At 44.0% G+C, this 20780-nt stretch overlaps 1 protein-coding gene across 2 annotated transcripts in view; it reads left to right on the top strand.

The window, feature by feature from the left end:
- The window catches only part of adamts18 (ADAM metallopeptidase with thrombospondin type 1 motif, 18), a 263961-nt gene that overhangs the window by 180117 nt on the left and 63064 nt on the right, over positions 1-20780 (top strand). For both annotated transcript variants that reach the window (XR_006314069.1, XM_043706550.1), the window contains exons 17-18: positions 12526-12667; positions 18978-19104. Coding sequence is in view for 1 of the 2 variants with exons in the window: in XM_043706550.1 (XP_043562485.1) it covers positions 12526-12667; positions 18978-19104 (269 nt within the window). In the remaining variant the exon portion in view is untranslated. The remainder of the gene's footprint in view (positions 1-12525; positions 12668-18977; positions 19105-20780) is intronic.

Here is a 20780-nt window from a genome sequence, read left to right as displayed (position 1 = left end):
ACCTTCCACTATCACTGTCTGTCTCCTAATGTCAAGCTAATTTTGTAACCAGTTGACAAGCTTACCCTGAATCTCATGTGATCTAACTTTACTAACCATGCAGAACCTTATCACAGCCTTCATTCAAGTCTAAGTACACAATGTCTACCACTCTGCCCTCATCAATTTTTTTGGTTCCTTCTGCTATAATGCGACAGGTACGTTCCTCTGTTACCTTGAGCAATAGAAAATCACACTGTAGACAAACGCTATAGAAAATCGCTATACCCGCTCAGTAGAAAGTTTACGTTATCCAAACAGCATCCATAATTTGTCAGTCACGTTATAGTCAATTCGTGTTGACGCAATGCGCATTATACCAGAATGACCTGGAGAGCAATCTCAGAGACTTGTAGAGAGGAAGCAGGAGAATTTCAAATTTAAGGCATTGCTACACAGAGAGTCGATATAGGAGGATAAGTACCGAGCTGGTGAATGAGCGGGACTTGGTGTGAGTGTGTATAATCTGAATTGTAATGTGGGTTTAGTGACTATGGTTGAAACAACATAATTCCTGCTCTAATCGACCTGAGTGCTGTTCTGCCCTGTGGCCTCTTGTTGAAGATGTCTAAACCCCATTCTAATAACATAGCTGTTTTCGGAGCTCACTCTGTTTGCATGCTATCAGTGTGTTTTCACTCAGCTGGGGCTAATGATGTAACATTGTGGTTCAAATTACTCAGTTACAGGCAGCAGAGGGTGGAGTGCTATCCATTTTCACAGAAATGACAAAGGGAAGAAAACAATTCTGTTGTTTGTTTATAGTGTTAAAAAATTAGAGAAACAGATGGAAGACAAAAGGGCTTTAGTCTGATTCATCAATTACAAGGTCCATTTTCCAAGTGTTCTGAATCAGTGTTACCTCACTGACTCTAAAACATGTAAATATCACTGAAGTATCAAAAACAAACGTCATATATCATTACTGATGGGGTATTCAAAGGCAGCAGCTCAAGCCAAGGGAGCACAGAGGGGAATGGGTTTCTTAGGCAGAGCCTCTGAGCTGATACTCAATGCAAAGGACAGCTATAATGGTTCTTCTGTCAGAGGAGCAAAGCAGTATTGTATTCATCTGGCTGCATCAATCCAGAGCATTCATTTCTCTGTCTAAGGAAGACACTCTCCATGATGATTGGTAAGGACCCGAATGGATGAGCTCTGTTCCTGGTAGAATAGACATGGGGAGGCCACTCAGTCTTTCAAAAAGGTGCTTCCTCAGTGAAGGATGTTCAACATTTTCATCTTCCCAAAAGCCTTCTCATTGGCAACAGGTCATGTCCATTGGCCCATTGCCGATGGTGGCTTTCTGAAACTGTGTGAACCTGGGGTTGTTTGGCACTGAGACACCAGTGTCCTTCATAGCCTCATTGGGGCAGCTACTGATAGAGAAGTGAAATCAAAGTTTGCCCTCAGCCCTGCAAACTGAGAGACAGATAACTCCTTGCCTTGATAATTAAAAGAAAGAATTTGCATTTATCCAGTGCACTTCATAATCTCAGGTGTTCCAAAGTACTTTACAGTCAATAGACATTGGAATGTAGGGACCAGCAACAACTGGGCTGAGCACAGCAAGATCTCCCCTCACCCAAACAGTGATAGGTCAACATTTAGATTCTGAGATTTAATCCTGTTGGATAAGGTCAAAGGTTTAATGTACATAATTTATAAGGTTATTAGGTTTGCTGGCGATGATGTCTCTGATGTTCATAAGCTTGAGTTTTTTTGTTCCTTTCACTTGTGTAATTTCTATCAGTCTCCGAGACTGTGTATATGGGATGAAATTATGTTGAGGCTAGGACTGACACAAAGTGGGAATTTATAAAACATGTTGTCTTTTCTTTGTCCCAATGATATACTAATGCTCTTAATTGCTGTACTTGTTCACCGTACTCAAAGTGACCTGGGGAGAGAGATTTCGAGAAACTTAGACATGAAAAGTTTGAAGCTCTGTCAATTGAGTGCTTGTGATAAGATGTTCTGGACACTAGTCGTCTTTGGTTCCAAGTGTTTGAGTATAGGAGCTGGGCGGTCACATTATGGGTGTATAGGATATTGATTTGGCCAGTCATGGAATACTGCGTTCAGTTCTGGTCTCCTGGCTACAGGGAAGATTTTGTTAAACTTGAAAGCATTCAGAAACAATTTATGAGGAAGATGCCATGGTTGGAGGGTTTTTACTTGTAGGGAGAGTCTGAATAGACTGGCACTATTTCCCCTGGAGCGTCAGAGGCCGGGGTGGGGGCGGGGGGTTGGGGTGTGACTTTATTGGAGTTTATAAAATCACAAGGGGCACGGATAGAGTGAATAGACATGGTCTTTTCCTCAGGGCAGGGGAGTCCAAAACTAGAAGGCATATGTTTAAGGTGAGAATGGAAAGATTTAAAACATATCCAAGGGGGAGAATTTTTCACACAAAGGGTGGTGTGTGTGTGCGCGTGTGAAATGAGCTGCCAGAGGAAGTGGTGGAGGCTGGTACAATTACAAAATTTAAAAGGCATCTGGATGAGTATATGAACAGGGAGGGTTTTGAGGAATATGGACCAAATGCTGGCAAATGGGACGAGGTTAATTTGGATATCTGGTTAGCACAGACAATCTGGACTGAAGAGTCTGTTTCTGTGCTATACAGCTCTGTGAATTTAAGTGTGGGATGTGTCCTACATCAGGGAGCTATGTGGAGTTCAGTCACAGGTCAATGATAACCCCATTAAATGGCAAATCAGCTCAATGAGCTGAATGTCCTCCTCATGTTCCTCTGATACCAGCATCCTCAATCCATAAAACAAATTGCTGTCTCTGTTTTCAAAATCAGGATTGTCCCTGCTCTTTGGAGCATTCTGGGGATAATTGTTTCTACAATATCAAAATATCTCAAATAGAAATATATTTTCCCCACAATGACTGACTGCTTTCAGTTGAAAGTGATGACGATCTTCCTGCAAAATAAATACCATCATTGGGCTAGTGCCCTAGGGCTCCAGGCTAATGTTCAAATTACATGAAATCTAAATTTGATTAATGCATCTAGAATTAAGAGCTAGCCACATTAGATTTTCTTATGATAGCTCTTGTGATTGATCAGGAAAAGATATTCTAAGTGACCTTGGTTTTCCAGTGGGTGAATGAGACTGGCTGGAGTGCAAACTGGCACGGTCGCTACTTTTTGATGTGTAGGCATGACCGACTAATATTCACAGTCTATCAATGGTTTCATACTGAAGCAACAATGTGTTTTTATTTAAATATTTTAAAAGGGATGTGAGCATTACTGGTCAGACCCCCTTTTGCCCAGAGAACATTGCTGTGGGTCTGGAGTCACATGTAGGCCAGACCAAGTAAGAACAACAGACATCTCTCTGGATGTAGGTTTGCTCGTTGAACTGGAAGGTTTGCCAGCTCGTCCACATCCAGAACTTCAACCTGAACTACAAATCTTCTCAAAACTCACAGACATCCCTCTTTAAATAACATTGTGAACCAGATGGGATTTTCCTGACAATTGACAATGGTTTTATGGTCATTGTTGGACTTTTTAATTCCACCATGGCAGGATTTGAACCTAGATTCCCTGGATTTAGTAAGCAGCGATATTACCACTAGATCATTACCTCCCATGATCATATGACCATATAATCTGTTTGTCATATTCATGACAGAATGATGAGCATTGGTTGGACCATCTAGGGTAACCATCCACTTTTTTTTTCATAGATCTTTCACATCCACCCCAGAAGGTTTAACATCTAATCTGAAAAGTGGTATCTCCAACAGTACAATACTCCTTCTCTACTTGCACTGAAATGTCAGCCTTGATTTCTGTCCTCTGGAGTGGGACTTGAAGCCAGAACCTTGTGGTGCAGAAGCAAGTATGCTATCCCCAGAACCACAATTGACAGAGAACTGAATGGGCTGAAGGTCCTGCTCCTGTGCTGTGGTGACTCTATGAACGTGACGTCCCAATGTAACTCTACTTAAAATCAGCTCAGTTTGTCATTTTAGTAGAAAGAGAGCCAGACAGCCTGGGGATTAAACCTAGACCCTCATGGTTTATGTGGCTCAGCCTCACATGAGGTATTGTATTCAGCAAGAGAACCGATGTGGGGCTTGAGGGGAGTCAGGAATTTTGTTCATTATGTTAAAAAATATAAAAGCTTTTTTTTTACAAAAGATAAACAGAATGAAGTGTCTCCGGAAGATAGTCTTTGAGTGAGAGGGGAGATAGCTAGACGTGTTCTGTCAGGGGCCATCACTTCTCTGGAGAGCTTTGTGTGGAGGTCTAATGTTTGTACAAGTGTTCGAGATATAAGCTGCAATAAAGTGCTTTGCCTCTCAAGTACGATGCAGTGTTTGAAGTCGTTTGTCAGGCCATCTGGAGTGCAGCATCCAAACACATTTCTTAATGGGTGTGCCCTGCAGGCCTGTCTCAAGTGGGTTGTCACAGGCAGCTATTATGGGATGCAGAGAGTAAGAATCTCCAAAGCAACCGTTCTAAAAAGAATCAGTCAGCTTCAGTGAGTAAAGTGAATTTGAGGATGTAGGGGGATGTTAGAGAGGGGTGGTCTCTGAAAAAGCACAAACTAGAAACAACTGATCTCTGAGCTATCCTGTGACGTCAGCATCGTTTCCACAGCCTCCTCTCTTTAGAGCATGTGAGGGCCCCCTCTCACAACCTGGTGCCCTCAGGATTCAAGCCATGCCACACCACTGGGAAATCTGAATGATGAAAAGTGAGACAAGACTGTTCAGGGTCTTAATGGAGGAGCTCTCTTGGTGATTCAAGAGGCCTTTCCTCTCAATCATCCTCTCTCTCCCACTCTGTGTCACACAAACCCATTTCGAGTTGATGCCTTCCTAATATTGCTCAGAAAAATGCATGATGTGTCTGTCAGGTGGTGATTCCACTTGGAATTCCCACACAAAGTGGCCGATTCTGAATAGGTACTTGAAAATTCTCATTTCCCCTTGTACTGCCGACGCTTTGAAACTTGATATTTGAAGCGTAGCAGATGCACACTTTTTCGTGTCTGGAAAGATCAATACATTCTGATCATCAAAACAAGCGTAACTTATGTAACTGTTGTCTTTTTCCCTGGGTGTACAACATGTGGAGTCTTAGTCATCTGATAGGATTCAAAACTTTCCTTAACAATTAAATATCAATAATTGATCACTTCTTCTGTGAATTAATTAAATGAATTAAGGGAGCACAATGGTTACATTACTGCACTATCAACTTGAGAACTAGACTCATGATCCAGAGGAACTCAGTTCATATCTTACTGTTTAACAGAATTTTAATAAAAGCTTCCTTTATTGATCAGAGTATTGAGTACAAGAGTTGGGAGGTCACGTTGTGGCTGTACAGGACATTGGTTAGGCCACTTTAGGAATGTTGCGTGCAATTCTGGTCTCTTTCCTAATGGAAGGATGTTGTGAAACTTAAAAGGATTCAGAAAAGATTTACAAGAATGTTGCCAGGGTTGGAGGGTTTAAGCTGTAAGAATTGGCTGAATCGGCTGGGGCTGTTTTACCTGGAGTGTCAAAGGCTGAGGGGGTGACCTTATAAAGTCATGAGGGTGCATGGATAGGACAAATAGACAAAGTCTTTTCTGTGGTGTGGGGGAGTCCAGAACTAGAGGGCATAGGTTTAGGGTGAGAGGGGGAAGATATAAAAGGGACCTAAGGGGCACATTTTTCATGCAGAGGGTGGTATGTGTATGGAATGAGCTGCCAAAGGAAGTGATGGAGGCTGGTATAATTGCAACACTTAAAAGGTACCTGGAAAGGTACATGAATAGAAAGGGTTTAGAGGGATATGGGCCAAGTGCTGGCAAATGGGACTAGATTCGGTTTGGATACCTGGTTGGCATGGATGAGTTAGACCGAAGGTCTGTTTCTGTGCTGTACATCTCTGTGACTCTATGACTCTGTGGAAATATAAAGGTGCAGTATCAGCAACAATGAGCATTAAGCAATGTAGTTTAAGTTGGAAAACATGCCTCTTACCCCCAGTTTGCTTTTTGCTGACCTTGACACAGAGGATGCTGGAAGAACTCAGCAGGTCTGGCAGTGTCCATGGAGAGAGGAACAGAGTTAACGTTTCGATCTGCTATGACTCTTCTTCAGAACTTCCCTGCAGTTGCTGACAGACCTGCTTTATGAGGGAGCTCTGAGTTAGCTCGGTTGGCCAGACAACTGGTTTTGCAATGCAGCTTAACACCAATAGTGTGGGTTCAATTCCTACATAAACTGAAGGACTCTTGTTCTCAGCTTTGCCATTGCCTGAGAAGTGGTGACCCCAGGTTAAACCACCACTAATTGTCTCTCTCTCTCTAATTAGAGAGAAGCCCTATGGTCTGGTAGAACTTTGGTGGCTTTACTTTCATTCCTCATGTTCTTGTGGCTGTTCCTTAGTTTCCTTCTGAAGTGGCTAAGCAAATAAGGTGGCTCAGTGGTTAGCACTGCTGCCTTACAGCACCAGGGACTCAGGTTCGATTCCAACCTCGGGTGACTGTGTGGAGTTTGCACGTTTCCCCTGTGTCTGTGTTTCCTCTCACAGTCCAAAGATGTGCAGTTTAGATGGATTAGCCATGCTAAATTATCCATAGTGATCAGGGATGTGAAGGTTTTGGTGTATTAGCCATGGGAAATACAGAGTTGGAGAGTGTAATGCTGGAAAAACACAGACATTTCAGGCATAAACCCTTCATCAGGAATTAGAAATGCAGGGTTACAGGGATAGTGTCTGAGGATGGGTCTGGGTGGGATGCTCGTCGGGGGTTAGTATGGACTTGTTGGGCCAAATGGCCTGTTTCCACACTGTGGAGATTCGATGGTTCAGCCATTCAGATGGATCAGGCCAGCAGCTATTGAGTAAGGCCCAGAATCAGCTTCTTGAGACTACCTATTTGGAATGGTCAAACAATGGCAGCCTTATCAGTAACGTCCACATCCCACAATTCTTTTTACCATGTGATGAGAGGATCTCTTGCAAGGGAGCAATTGTTGCTCAACCTTATTTGGCCATGAACAAAGTGATTTTGCTGCCCATGTCAAAGGACGATTAAGAATCAACCATGCTTCTGTGATCTGAAGGCACATGTAGGTCAGACCAAATAAGTCTATTCCTTAAAGGATGTTAGTGAACCAGATGGGTTTTCACAACCATCGATGACAGCTATCATGACATCATGACATCATTACAAAGTAGCGTTCAGACCCGCATTTAGATATTGAATTATCGTGATAGGATTTCAAATCAGGCCCTTAGAGCTTTTGGACTGGGTCTATAGACTACTCATCCACTGCTGTTACCACTGTAACACCATCTTCCCTAATATGTTGTTTTAATGTTTTGTCCAAAACAGAGAATGAAAATTGTAGTTGAAAAATGTGTCACCGGAAAAACACAGCAGGCCAGGCAGCATCCGAGGAGCAGGAGAATCGACGTTTCGGGCATAAGCCCTTCAGGATTCTCCTGCTCCTCAGATGCTGCCTAGCCTGCTGTGTTTTTCCAGCACCACATTTTTCAACTGTGGTCTCCAGCATCTGCAGTCCTCACTTTCTCCCAATAAAAATTGTAGAGCATGCAACATAGGAATAAGTCATTCAACCCAACTTATCAGTATGTACTGTATTCTCACAAATCCCTCCCTCATATTCATGTCAAGCTTCTCCTGAAATGCTGCTTTGCTATTCACCTGTAGCAGTAATGGGTTCCATAGTCTCACCACTCCATGGCTGAAGGATCTTCTGTTGCATTTCCCAATAACTAACTGTAGACTCTTCTGCAAATGAAACATTGCATGTAGGTATGGTCTCCTTATCTGAGAAAGGATGTTCTGGCTGTGGAGAAAGAACAACAAAGGGTTTTGCCAAATTGATTCCTGGGATGGCAGGATTGACATATGAAGAGAGACTGGATCAGTTAGGATTATATTCAGCAGAGCTCAGAAAGGTGTGGGGGAATCTCAAAGAAATGGTTAAAATTCTAACAGGATGAGACGGGGTAAATGCAGGATGTTCTGATGACTAGGGTGTCACAGCCTAAAGATACAGGGCAGGCCTGAGTTGAGGAGAAATATCTTCAACCCGAGAGTGGTGAGCCTATGGAATTCTGTGTCACAGAAAGCAGTTGAGGCCGAATATCGAATGCTTTCAACTAGGAGTCAGATGTAGCTCTTCGAGCTAAATGAATCCAAGGTTATGGGGAGAAAGTAGGAACAGGACAATGAGATGGTGATCACTCATGAACGTATTGAATGGCAGAGCAAGCTCAGACTGCTGAATGGCCGACAGCTGCTATTTTCTATGGTTATGTTTCTGTGACAGTGGCTTAACTGAACCCAAACTTCTTAGCTGCCTTCCTAGTGCACATACGCACTGCACCAAGGACTGCTGCATGGTGACTTCCAGCAACAACTTTTGGCTGGCTTTCACCCCACTGTCTAGCCCAAGGCATTGCGAGGGTAAGGGACAAAGCAATTCCAGCACATCTGGTGATAAAGGTAATGGCCCGCCTTAAAGAGATAATTGAACATGAGTGGCATGTTACTTATTCGGGAGGTTGCTGCTGCCTCATTGTCCACAGCTTGTGCCTGAAGCTAAACTCTCAAAGCGTGGCTTCAGCAGGAATGCACACTTGGGAAAACAGATATAGGGAGCTGCCTCATTCCAATCCCACAGAGTGTATATCAGGATTTAGGAAGCTGTAAAAATTTATTGCACTAAAAGTCTGTGGTCAAGAGGGCAGCATTTTGTGTTTAATGTCAGTATTTGGCATACAAAGGCCGATGTGAAAGACGCTTATCATGGGTTTGATAATGCTGAGGTAAGCTTTTTAATGTCAACCGTAAAGTTTAGAAAGAGCTGATAACTGGTCAGAAACTTCTGGAAGTTTTAGGACAAAGGAGACGACAGGTTGGAGCCTGAAAGTAGACTGTGTTTACAATTTTTTTTATTAGGAGCAAGAAACAGTGAAGAATTGAAGCAGATGGATATCGAGAGGTTTCTCTTTCTGTAACATAAACAGATTGAAGAAAGATCAGGGGAGAGAAAAAAACTAAACTGGTTCATCTATCATAGTCTTGTAGTGACTTCTTATCGTTGCATTCTGCAGGATTTCAAAACTCCAGCTCCCAGACTGTAAACTGCCACAGACTGCTGCTGCCTATTGCATATCAGCATCCTACCTAATCTTATTGACATTTCCCTGGTTATGTTGGACACAGGAGAAAACTATGGCTCTCCCCAAGCAATATGCTGCAGCCCTCACCTTAAATACATTGTACCTTCGGTAACACCTTCCAAACCCATGACTTTGACCATCTAGAAGGACAAGAGCAGCAGATTTGTGGGAACACCATCTTCGGCAAGTTCCCCTCCAAGCCACACTCTTTCCCGACTTGGACCTATATCACTGTTCTTTCATTGTCACTGGCTCAAAATCCTGGAACTCCTTTCCTCACAGTTCAGTTTTTTTTTACCTAATCTACTAGAATTGCTAGTAACTTCTGAGTTTGGCACTAGACCCGTGGTTGCTAGGAACTGAACTGGACTATCCAAACTTTTCAGGCCAACTGAAATTTTCACCCCTTCATTTTCTGGGTTGGATTTGAACTTGGATTTCAAAGGAGAAATGTCAATTTCTGACCCATCACATTCTCCAGCTATTCTGCAGCTTTGTGAATGATGTTGGTGATGTGTACTGATGTGTAATCAGTTATCTCAGTTGGCCGAGTGGCTAGCTTGTGATGCCGAGTGACACCGACAGCATGGGTTCCATTCCCTAAGGTCACCATGAAGGTCATACTTTCTCTACCTCTCCCCTAACCTGAGGTGTGGTGACTGTCAGTTTAAACCACCAACAGCTATAACTGAAAGAGCAGTCCTATGTTTCTCTGGGACAATGGCAACTTTGCTTACCGGATAAAGACAGGGATTTCAATAGTTGGAGAGCAAATTGGACGTGGAGAAAGAACAATGGGTGTGGGACTGTTGGTTCTGATCTTCAGCAGTTTTGGTGCAGACTTTGATAGACCAGTTAGCATTCTCTGTGCTGGGTTATTCTGATTCAAGACACTAGTTAAATGTACAGCTTTCACAAGAAGAAGTAAGAGGTTTTTGTTTGAGAAAACTACTAGATTTCTTTCAACCCATGAAGTATTGAAGTGGAGTCACTGGTAGATGTAGCAAGTGAAGTGGCCAGTTTTGTGCACATCAAGATCCCACAAAAAGCAAGAGTAGATTAACCAGCTGAGTCTGTTTTTATGATGTTGATTTAAGAGTTAAATATTGACCCAGGACACCAGGGATAACTATCCTGCCCTTCTTTGGGAATCTTTCACCTCTGAGTGAGCACGTACCTCTGTTTAACGTCTGACCTGAAAGGTGACAACTCATGCCCCACCAGCCTTAACTTTTGCGTCCAAGTCCTGAAACCACAAACTTGTTACCCGGAGGTGGGATGTTAGTGACTGAACCACAGAGGACACTTGAGGATTTTGAAGTATGTTGCCAATTCATGGCCCACTGGTGAAGAATGCACTGATTGGGAATCAAGCTTAGCCTGACCACTTCCTCTTCAGCACCTTAGTAACGTGTTCTGCCCTTAAGTCCTCTTGATTGTTCACTTAGATTTGGAGCAGAGGAGAGTGTTAGTTATTTGTAGGCAATTGCAGTGGCACAGACACCACATATTTCTGGTGCCATGATAGTAGATGTTAGAATCCAGGAGAAAGTGAAGACTGAAGATGCTGGAGAGTCCGAGTTGATAAAGTGTGGTGCTGGAAAAGCTCTGGCAGCATCTGAGGAGCAGTAGAGTTGACATTTCAGGCAGGACCCTTCTTCAGGACTGGGGAGGGGGAAGGGGGCTAAGAGATAAATGGGGATGGGGTGGGGCTAGGGGAAAGGTAAGTGCTAAGGCAATAGTTGAGCAAAGGTAGGAGATGATGATGATAGGTCGGTGGGAACTGTGGAGTGGGTAGATGGGAAGGAAGATGGACAGGTAGGTTCAGTCAAGAGGGTGGATCCGAGTTGGGGGGGTGGGGGGTTTGGATCTGGGATGGGGTGGGTGGAGGGGAGATTTGGAAACTGGTGAATTCAATGTTCATGCTGTGTGGTTGTAGGCTTCCAAGGCGGAAGATGAGGTGTTTCTTCTCCAGTCTGCGGAATCCAGCCAAGTTCACTGGGGACACAGAACACTAATTTTGACTAGAATTCATGAATTCTCACCATGGACCAGTGAATAGGCAACATGAATTTTCTCAGCTTGGAAACCAATAAACACATACATTATGTTGGCACTGTATAAAATGTTTCTTGGGCTACAGCTAGAGTATTGTGTGTGGTTTTAAATTCACATTATAGTGGATCCACTATATAGTATCCACTATCAGAGTGCAGAGGAGATTGACCAGAATGTTGCCAGGGCTGGAGAGTTTCAGTTGTGAAGTGAGATTGAATAGACTGGGGTTGCTTTCCTTGGAGTAGAGAAGATGAAAAGGGGGCGTGATTGAGTTGTATAAATTATAAGGGGCATCGATAGGGAAAAAAAAAATCTCTTTGGTGAAGGGATCATAGATATAAGGTAAGAGGCAGGAGGTTTAGAGGGGATGTGAAAGATTTTTTTCATTCTGAGAGTGGTGTGAGTCTGGCATTCACTGCCTGTGAGGCTGGTAGAGGCAGAAAGTCTCATAACATTGAAGAAGTATTTGGATGTGCACTTACAATATCAAGGCACCCAAGGCTATGAGACAGGTGCTGGGAAGTGGAGTTGGAATAATTAGGTGGGTTTTTTTGACTGATGCAGACTAGGTAGACTGAACAGCCTTTCTCTAAGCCTTAGACCTGTATGTCTCCAAAACATACTCATGCATGTGTGAGTATTCATATACAGTATACACACACACACACACACACAAGTGCGCATGCGCACTCCAACATTGACTAGATTTTGTTTGTCTTTATTGCAAGAGGAGTTGAGTTGTGAGGAAAATAACAGTGGGGTTTTCCAACAGACGTCGTCTACAGTGGTTCAAGAAGGCAGCTCACCACCACCTTCCCAAGGACAACTTGTGACGGGGAATAAATGCTGGCCTAGCCAGCAATGTCCACATTCTGTGAATAATCAAAAGAAAAATGTAATTTTGGTTTGAAGGTTGTGAGAGGATCTCCTTCAGTGACCCTTTGAGAGTATATGTTCCAAATCAGCTCTTGCAACTCTTTTAAAAAAATAACTTCTTGCATGTTCATTTTTTAGTTAGTTATTTTACATCTGTCCCCTCTGGTTACTGACACAGCTGCCATTGGCAACCTCAGCTTTCCCCTGTCTACTCTGTCAAAGCTGTTGGTGAATTCGAACACCTCGATTAAATCTGCCCCTGCGTTCGAGCGTAATTTTGCTTGGAGAGGACAGTAACTGACAATAAACCTATTCAATGTGTGTCTTTCTTCCCCTCTTACCCCACCCCCATTCTTACATTTCAGATCCTGTTACAAGGCAAAAATCCAGGTATTGCCTGGGAATACACGTTACCGATTGCTGCTAATGAAAGCAAGACCACTGTTCAGAAACACAACTACACCTGGGTGGTCGTGCGATCAGGTTGCTCAGCATCATGTGCAGGAGGTGAGTAACTTTCCTGTTCATCTGAAGAGAAGAAACTCTCCTTTTCTTTCCCTCACCACCACATAGCCCATTCAAGACCACCGCGCCCCCTCTCCCAAATAGGACGATTTGGGAGTGTAGCTTTGTGCATTTCATAACCCGCTCAGCAAAGCTGTCTGTTTATATTAATATTATTATTGCCATCTACAAGTCGTGGACCATACTCACCATTACCACATGACAATGGAGAAATCCAGGGTGTTGCGTTTGTTTCTGTCAGACAATGTTAGTCTTTACAGCTCATAGTGTTCATAGAATCCCTGCAATGTGGAAGCAGGCCATTTGGCCCATTGACTCCAAACAACCCTCCAAAGAATATCCCACCCAAATCCACTCCGTATTTTATCCCTATAACCCTGCATTTCTCATGGCTAATGCACCTACACATCCCTATCCACTACGGACAATTCACTATCTACCTAACCTGCACATCTTGGGGACCATGGGAAATAACCCCCGCACCGACACTGAGAGAACATACAAACTCCACACAGACAGTTGGATTTAGTATGACAATCGATCCTTAAAGGGCCTGCAGTAGATCAGAGCATGGCGCTTCCACACGTGGTCTGCCTGGGCTCGCAAACTGCCCATCTCCACTCTGTACGGGTCTCTGTCCCACTGACCGTCTCCGTCCCACTGACCGTCCCCGCTCCGTCCGGGTCTCTGTCCCACTGATCATCCTCGCTCCGTCCGGGTCTCTGTCCCACTGACCGTCCCTGCTCCGTACGGGTCTCTGTCCCACTGACCGTCCCTGCTCCGTCCGGGTCTCCGTCCCACTGACCATCCTCGCTCCGTCCGGGTCTCTGTCCCACTGACTGTCCCTGCTCCGTCCGGGTCTCCGTCCCACTGACCGTCCCTGCTCCGTACGGGTCTCTGTCCCACTGACCGTCCCTGCTCCGTCCGGGTCTCCGTCCCACTGACCGTCCCCGCTCCGTACGGGTCTCTGTCCCACTGACCGTCCCTGCTCCGTCCGGGTCTCCGTCCCACTGACCGTCCCCGCTCCGTCCGGATCTCCATCCCACTGACCGTCCCCGCTCCGTCCGGATCTCTGTCCCACTGACCGTCCCCCCTCCGTCCGGGTCTCCGTCCCACTGACCATCCCCACTCCATCCAGGTCTCTATCCCACTGACCATCCCCGCTCCGTCCGGGTCTCTGTCCCACTGACCGTCCCCCCTCCGTCCGGGTCTCTGTCCCACTGACCGTCCCCGCTCCGTCTGGGTCTCCGTCCCACTGACCGTCCCCACTCCATCCAGGTCTCTATCCCACTGACCATCCCCGCTCCGTCCGGGTCTCTGTCCCACTGACCGTCCCCGCTCCGTCCGGGTCTCCGTCCCACTGACCGTCCCCACTTTGTGTGAGTCTCCAATCCATCCTGCTCCATTCCTCCAGCCTGCTGTACCTCAGGAGAGAACATGAAGTGGTGTAAAGGCTGATTAAAAAAGAAGAAAACTGGAAATAAACAGAATGACTCGAAGATCTCTGGTTGGAGCATCCAATTTGTGAACATCAAAGTCCTATGACAAACAACCTGATGCTCACTTGGCCATTTTTGTCATCGTCTTGAATGAGGGAAATGTATTGGCCTGCCCATAAAGCATCACTCTCGTCCTCCCCTTTGAAATCTTTTACATCCCCTTGAGAGGTTGGATGACTCCTCACTTTAACGTTTTCTCTTGGAGATGGCAGCTCCTGCAGTGTCTCACCACATTCAACTCTGGGCTCATAGTCCAGGACAGCCAAAGTCTCTGCGATTGTTTTCGAGCCCACAGGCTTTTGTTTCGAAGGCAAACATATTACTTATTGAGATACACACTCGCCTCATCTGAACTTTAACCTGGTGACAGATGTTTTGCTTGTCTCCTTATTGTATTCATCTCTGCTGCATTGTGGAATGAATAAGTTGAACTGGGTTGGGTGGAGAAGGATTTTCAAGGGGGCTTATAAATCTCTCAAATTACAAGGCTCCAGACTCTAAGCCATTGCTCGGCAGGCGCTTATTAGGGACATAGTTGGGATTTTATTGTTCCTCTGCCCACTTCTTCTCTCCTGAAAATGTCCATCGTGTTGGGACCTGTCTTTCACAAGCACCAGCACACCCACTGGTACTGCTGTCCATCCTTATGTGTAAATGTGGACAGGAGACAACATCCTGCTAATCTATGGTTAGGACAAAGCAGCAAATCTCAACAATGTCCATCTTGCACAGAGAGCAGCACTTATCACTGAATAGTAAACTTTTGAAGGGCCAAACAGCGCAGTTAGATCACTAACATTTACACATCATTAATGTACATTGTGGCAAGAGAAATCTTCATCTTGCCTCCGCATAGAATCAGGAGGAGTTTTATTCCCTTTATGTTCCTTCTTCCATGATCAAATGCCAATAGGACATAAGCATTGCTGGCAAGTCTAACAATTATTGCCCATCCCTGTGGGAAGGTGGTGATAAGCTGCATTCTTGACTTTGCAGATGTCATGGTATGGGTATACCCGTGCTGAATATGAGAGAGGAGTGTTGGAAATGGTGAAGAAAAATTGTTAGTTATTTGGAAGTAATACTATTCAATGCACCTGGAATGTGCCTCAAGGTCACAGGATGGAAAGCTGACTTCAAGCAAAACTGGGCAATTGGCTGCAGTGCATACTTTGTAACCTTTCTATGCCAGTAGAAGAAGGAGTGAGTGTTCAAATAAAGGAAAAAAAGAGGTGATGTTCAAGGATGAGATATTATTCTGTTTCATTCTAGTAGAAGACTGTTGGGGGATACCATGACATTTGAAGGAGCACAGAGGGAATTGCAAGACTGATAATAGTGGTGAGGGTCTGCGATTACATAGATACAATAGAAAACCTGAAATTTCTCTCCTTTAAGCAGAGGACATTTAAGGGGAGAATTAAGAGGTATGTTATCCCGGTTGTGATACTATCAGACGATTCAGATCCCAGAAAGAATCCTGGCTTGATAGACCATACAAAATAAAACAAAGAAACTGCAGACTCTGGAGGTCTGAATCACTCAAACAGAAATTGCTGGAAAACACTCAGCATCTGTACAGAGAAAATAAAGTTCATGTTTTGAGTCCAGTGACCCTTCTTCAGACATGCGGAGAAACTCCGCATGTCTGAAGAAAGGTCACTTGACTCAAAACATGAACTTTGTTTATTCTCCACAGATGCTGAGTTTCGCCAGCACTGTCTGTGTCTGTGTGTTGATCTTTTTTTTGTTGAATCTGGAATCGTGGTGGTAATTCAGTGAAAAATATTCATATGCAAATATTATTTAATAACGAAACAGAAGTTTTGATTTGGAGATGCCGGTGTTAGACTGTGTTGTACAAAGTTTAAAATCACACAGGTTATAGTCCAACAGGTTTAATTGGAAGCACACTAGCTTTCGGAGCGACGCTCCTTCATCAGGTGAAAAGAAAGCAAGCAAAGCAATATTACAATTAGAATGATCTTGACACAAACGTTAAAATGAAGTTTCAGCTTGGTTCCCAAAGACAAATTTGCAGAGAAATTACTCCCCTTTCTCAACTCAAAGCATCGACTCAACTGATCTTTATAGTTTCTCCTTCTTCAATTGTGGAGACTATTTTCTGATTTCTATCTGAACTTTGTGATATGAATCATTCATAATTCTGATTATGCCTCCAATTCTAACTTGCATCCCAAATTATTTGGGCTTAGAAGTTGCAGAAATACAATAAAAACCCTTGCAACTGCAGTAACTGGCATTGTCTGAACTGAAAAATGTTGACTATGAGAAAAACTAAAATTCTCAGCTTTTGATTCTTTTCATTAAAACTCTCTGGTGTTTTCTGAACTGAACTGAGAAAAAAAAGTACTGAATGTGGTTACATTATTTGTTACACACCCAAAAGTATAAACCTCTTATTGCATTAACTGTCCCGGGATTCTTCCAGATCCTTTATTGCTGTCATGTATCTCCATGGAACTGATGCATTGAGGTCACTGTTCCAAAATAATTTTCTGAGCTTCCAACAAAAAACCCCTCACACTCTAATTCCCATCCATTTGCCTTTTGTTGAAAAACAATCCAAATTTCAAATATGATAATATATATGACATATCTTTCATCATAATTATAAAGTGCTTGAGAGCTTAAATAAGGAGAAACAATTTACATTGGCAAAATGGAATACACTACACTGGCTTCAGTAGGTACAGCTTCAAAAGCAGTCAGGAGGTTCAATACTGTCCAGGACAAGTTAGCCAGTTAATTGGCACCCCATTCACCATCTTCAGCATTAATTCCCTGCATGGCTCCAACTGTGTGTACCATTTACAAAATGCATTGCGGCAACCAGTTAAAGCCCCTTCAATAGCACTTTCCAAATTTACAACTAATGCCATCTGGAAGAATAACAGCAGCAGATACATCACCAGCAGGTTGCTCTCTAAGCCATACACTATCCTGACGTGGATCTATAACAGTATTCTTGCAATACTGCTGGGTCAAAATTCTGGAAATCTTCTTAATAGCACTGTGGGTTTATCTATAACACATGGATTGGAGTGGTACAAGGCAGTTTACCACCATCTTCTCAAGAGCAATTAGGGCTGGTCAATAACTTCCAGCCTGCAAGTGACATTCAAATCTCATGCACAAATAAAGAATTTAGGGTGTTGAAACAGTATAGACTGCTTTAAGGTTAATGGTAAAAAATAAAGCCAAGAGTGGATGAGAAGCCTTTTTGTTCACCTGGGATAAGTGAGTATGCAAAAACTTGTCAGATGGAGCATAATTTGGAAAAAATGTCAGGTGATGCACTTTATCGGGAGCAATAGAAGATATTTAAAAGGAGAAAGACTGAGGAAAGATGCAGCACAGAGGGCTTTTGAGTGTCTTTGTGCATTAATCACAGAAAGCTTTGATCCATGGGATTTGAAAGGGAATGGTGTATTAAAATAAGGAGGTCTTGCTAAAACAATACAAACATGAGTCAGTGCATACCTGGAATACTGTGAGCAGCATTGGCCCCCTGGTCAAAAGAAGGATAGACTAACGTTGGAGGCGCCCCAGAGAAGGTTTATGAGTTTGATCCCAGGTATGAAGGGATTTTCTTATGGGAAGAGGTTGAGTAGATTGAGTTTGCATTCATTGACGTTCAGAAGAATAAGAAGAGACTTTAGTGAAACATGTAAGATTCTTAGGGGCTCACCAGGGTATGTACAGAGAGGTGGTTTCCCCTTATGGGAAAATTCAGGACGAAATGGCATGATCTTACAATAAGGGTCAACCATGTATGACAAAAGGAAGTAGGAATTTTCCTCTCAAAGGGTAATGAATCTGTGGAATTCGTCACCACAATGGGCCATCAAGGCTGCGTCATTAAATATATTCAAGGCTGAGTGAGACAGAATTGTAATCAGCAAGATTAGATTCCCTACAGTGTGGAATTAGGCCCAACAAGTCCACACCAACCCTCCAAAGATCAACCTACCCAGACCCATTTCCCTCTGACTAATGCACCTAACACTATGGGCAATTTAACATGGCCAATTCACCCAACCTGCACATTTTTGGACTGTGGGAGGAAACCAGGGCACCTGGAGGAAACGCACGCAGACACGGGGAGAACGTGCTATCTCCACACAGTTGCCCGAGGCTGGAACCGAACCTGGGACCCTGGTGCTGTGAGGTAGCAGTGCTTACCACTGAGCCACTGTGCTGTCCCAAGAGAATCAAGGATTAGTGGATAAAGGAGATACGTGGAGTTGAGGATGATCAGATCGGCCACAATCTCATTGAATCATGGAGCAGATTTGATGGCCTGAATGGCCTGCTTGTCCTCTTTTCTCTTGCAGCCTTATGGAGTTATGATCTAGAATCTACTGCTTGAGAGCCTGGTGAAAAGCCTTTATAACTTCCTCAAAGTGCTTGGAAATATTTATGTGGGCGTTAATAACAAACATAACTTGTAGTGCTACAGAGAAAATGCAGGGGAATGGGATTAATTTCAGAGAGATGGCACAGACTTGGTGGGCCGAATGGCCACCTCAGTACTGTATGTTTGCACAAGTTTGAGGCACGGAACCTTGCATTCTTTTTATTCTTGTGTATCAAAGAAGATATTGAGTCAGTTTGCTGTTCGACCATTACAACAGCAAAATCCAGGGCTGTGTAGCCATTAGTCAGGAGAGCATCATCCCACATGGATGGCTTTATTAACTTCTAAGCTAGCACTGTAGCCTTCAACTGGACATAGTACAAATATTAATGGGAGTCTGTCTTCCTTGCAGGAAAAATGGTGACCACTGCATATTGTCTACAAGATCACTTGATGCAAGTCAACTCCACCTTGTGTCATGCACAGACAAGACCAGTCACGGGATCAATTACCTGCAACACTCAGCCCTGCCCTGCAAGGCAAGTATTACAACTGAATTTGTAAGCATGTGCCAAGTTACTGTACATTTTACATTAAGGTGATAGTAAGACGGTACATCAGACAGTGCTGCACTCTCTCTGATTGGATACCAAGTGTCAGCCTCGACTATGTACAAGGCAGTTGAGTGGGACTTTGAGATCACAAGCTTCTGTCTCAGGTGAGAGCTCCACTTCCAAGCCACTGCTGACCCAGTGTGGGTGTGAAAGCTTGAGACACAGGGAACGGGTCATGGGCCGGGGAACTCACAAAATGCTCTCTGGGCGGATGAAGCCATTTCGTCATGATCTTACGTCAAACCATCTTTGAGATGTGCTACTGCTGGACATTGCAGATGCACACGGGCTCAGTTCAAAGTAGATCGAGCTGATGAGTGGAGTCTAGTCACCATCGAAGATTGTAGGTGGTCTCTATTCAAGCAGCATCGAGGTTGGTGGTCTTTGAACTTGTTGCGGCATGTGAAGTCAAATGTATGAGGTTTCTCTTTCTTTTTGAAAAGAAAAGTTTAATTAACTGGATTTGGCTGTCTGAATGGAAGAGAGCCGTGTTATTGATGTGCTAATGCACTGTGCTGGTGATCTGCAATAGGATACAGAAACATCAATGTGGTTCGAAATAAACTGTCTGCACTGGAATAGGGGAATCAAGACGAGGTAGCATTGTTAAAAAAAAATGGCTGACCCCAGGGACTGGTAATGGATCCAATCGACAGGGATGTAGCCTGTTCAGGAATGTAACCTGAGACGTCAAGGACACCTGGGGCAGGCTGAGAATGCCGATGCTATGGGAGGTGAGCAGCTACACACAGAACCTGCTCCAGTTAGCGTGAAAGGACAAAACAAACGTTTGGATTTTGCTACAGGCTGCTAGGGTCAACTGGAAGGGAATGCAACTCACCTGACTTGGAGGATGTGAAAACAGCAAAGTTAATTCAATGGGAGTGGGGGAGGGAAGAGGGCTGCATTTGTAAAGCATCTTTTACGCCCACTGGATACTTAGAAACACTGTCCAGTTGTTGTAAGATACATGGCAGTCCATTTTTACACAGCAAGCTCCCACAGACATCATTCACAGGCAGTTCCTGTCCTGTGCTGTGGGTTGAGGGGTAAATACAGATCAGGGCTCATTCAAAATTGTGATCATCTTCTGGATTTCATCCAAGAGGGTAGCCTTGAGTTAAATATTTTTAACGTGAAAAATGGCAACTACAGTCCTCAATTTCTGGGGGAGCTCTCAAATCCACAAACCTGATATTCAAAGGTAAGGTCCGAGCTGAACAGTGGCTGATTGCTGCTCACTGGAGCTGGGATTCTATCAAGCAAACTTAATCTGATTACGTTCAACTCAATTCAACTCAATTCAGTGATTTAGAGCAAAGCCATTCAATTCAACCCCAGGGGCATTGGGCAATGGTGTCCCCTCTACCTCCCCCTTCCAGGCACCCAATGGCACGTGGATAGAACCACCCAGCCAGCCAATGGCTATCACCATCACAAAGTGCACCCATTGTGCACTCTGGTGTGGGCACTTCTATCAGAGGAGCTCTGAGGGAAGATCACATTCATAATGGAATGTGTTTTAAAAAATTCTCAAGGTCAGGTTCGTAGGAGAGTAGTCTGACACAGAACAAACGACCAAGAGGCGAGTCTGCTAGAAT

This window comes from Chiloscyllium plagiosum, chromosome 17 (genome assembly GCF_004010195.1).
Source record: "Chiloscyllium plagiosum isolate BGI_BamShark_2017 chromosome 17, ASM401019v2, whole genome shotgun sequence".
NCBI lineage: Eukaryota > Metazoa > Chordata > Chondrichthyes > Orectolobiformes > Hemiscylliidae > Chiloscyllium > Chiloscyllium plagiosum.
The sequence above is the reverse complement of the archived record's forward strand: the minus strand, read 5'-3'. Positions and strand labels throughout refer to the sequence as shown.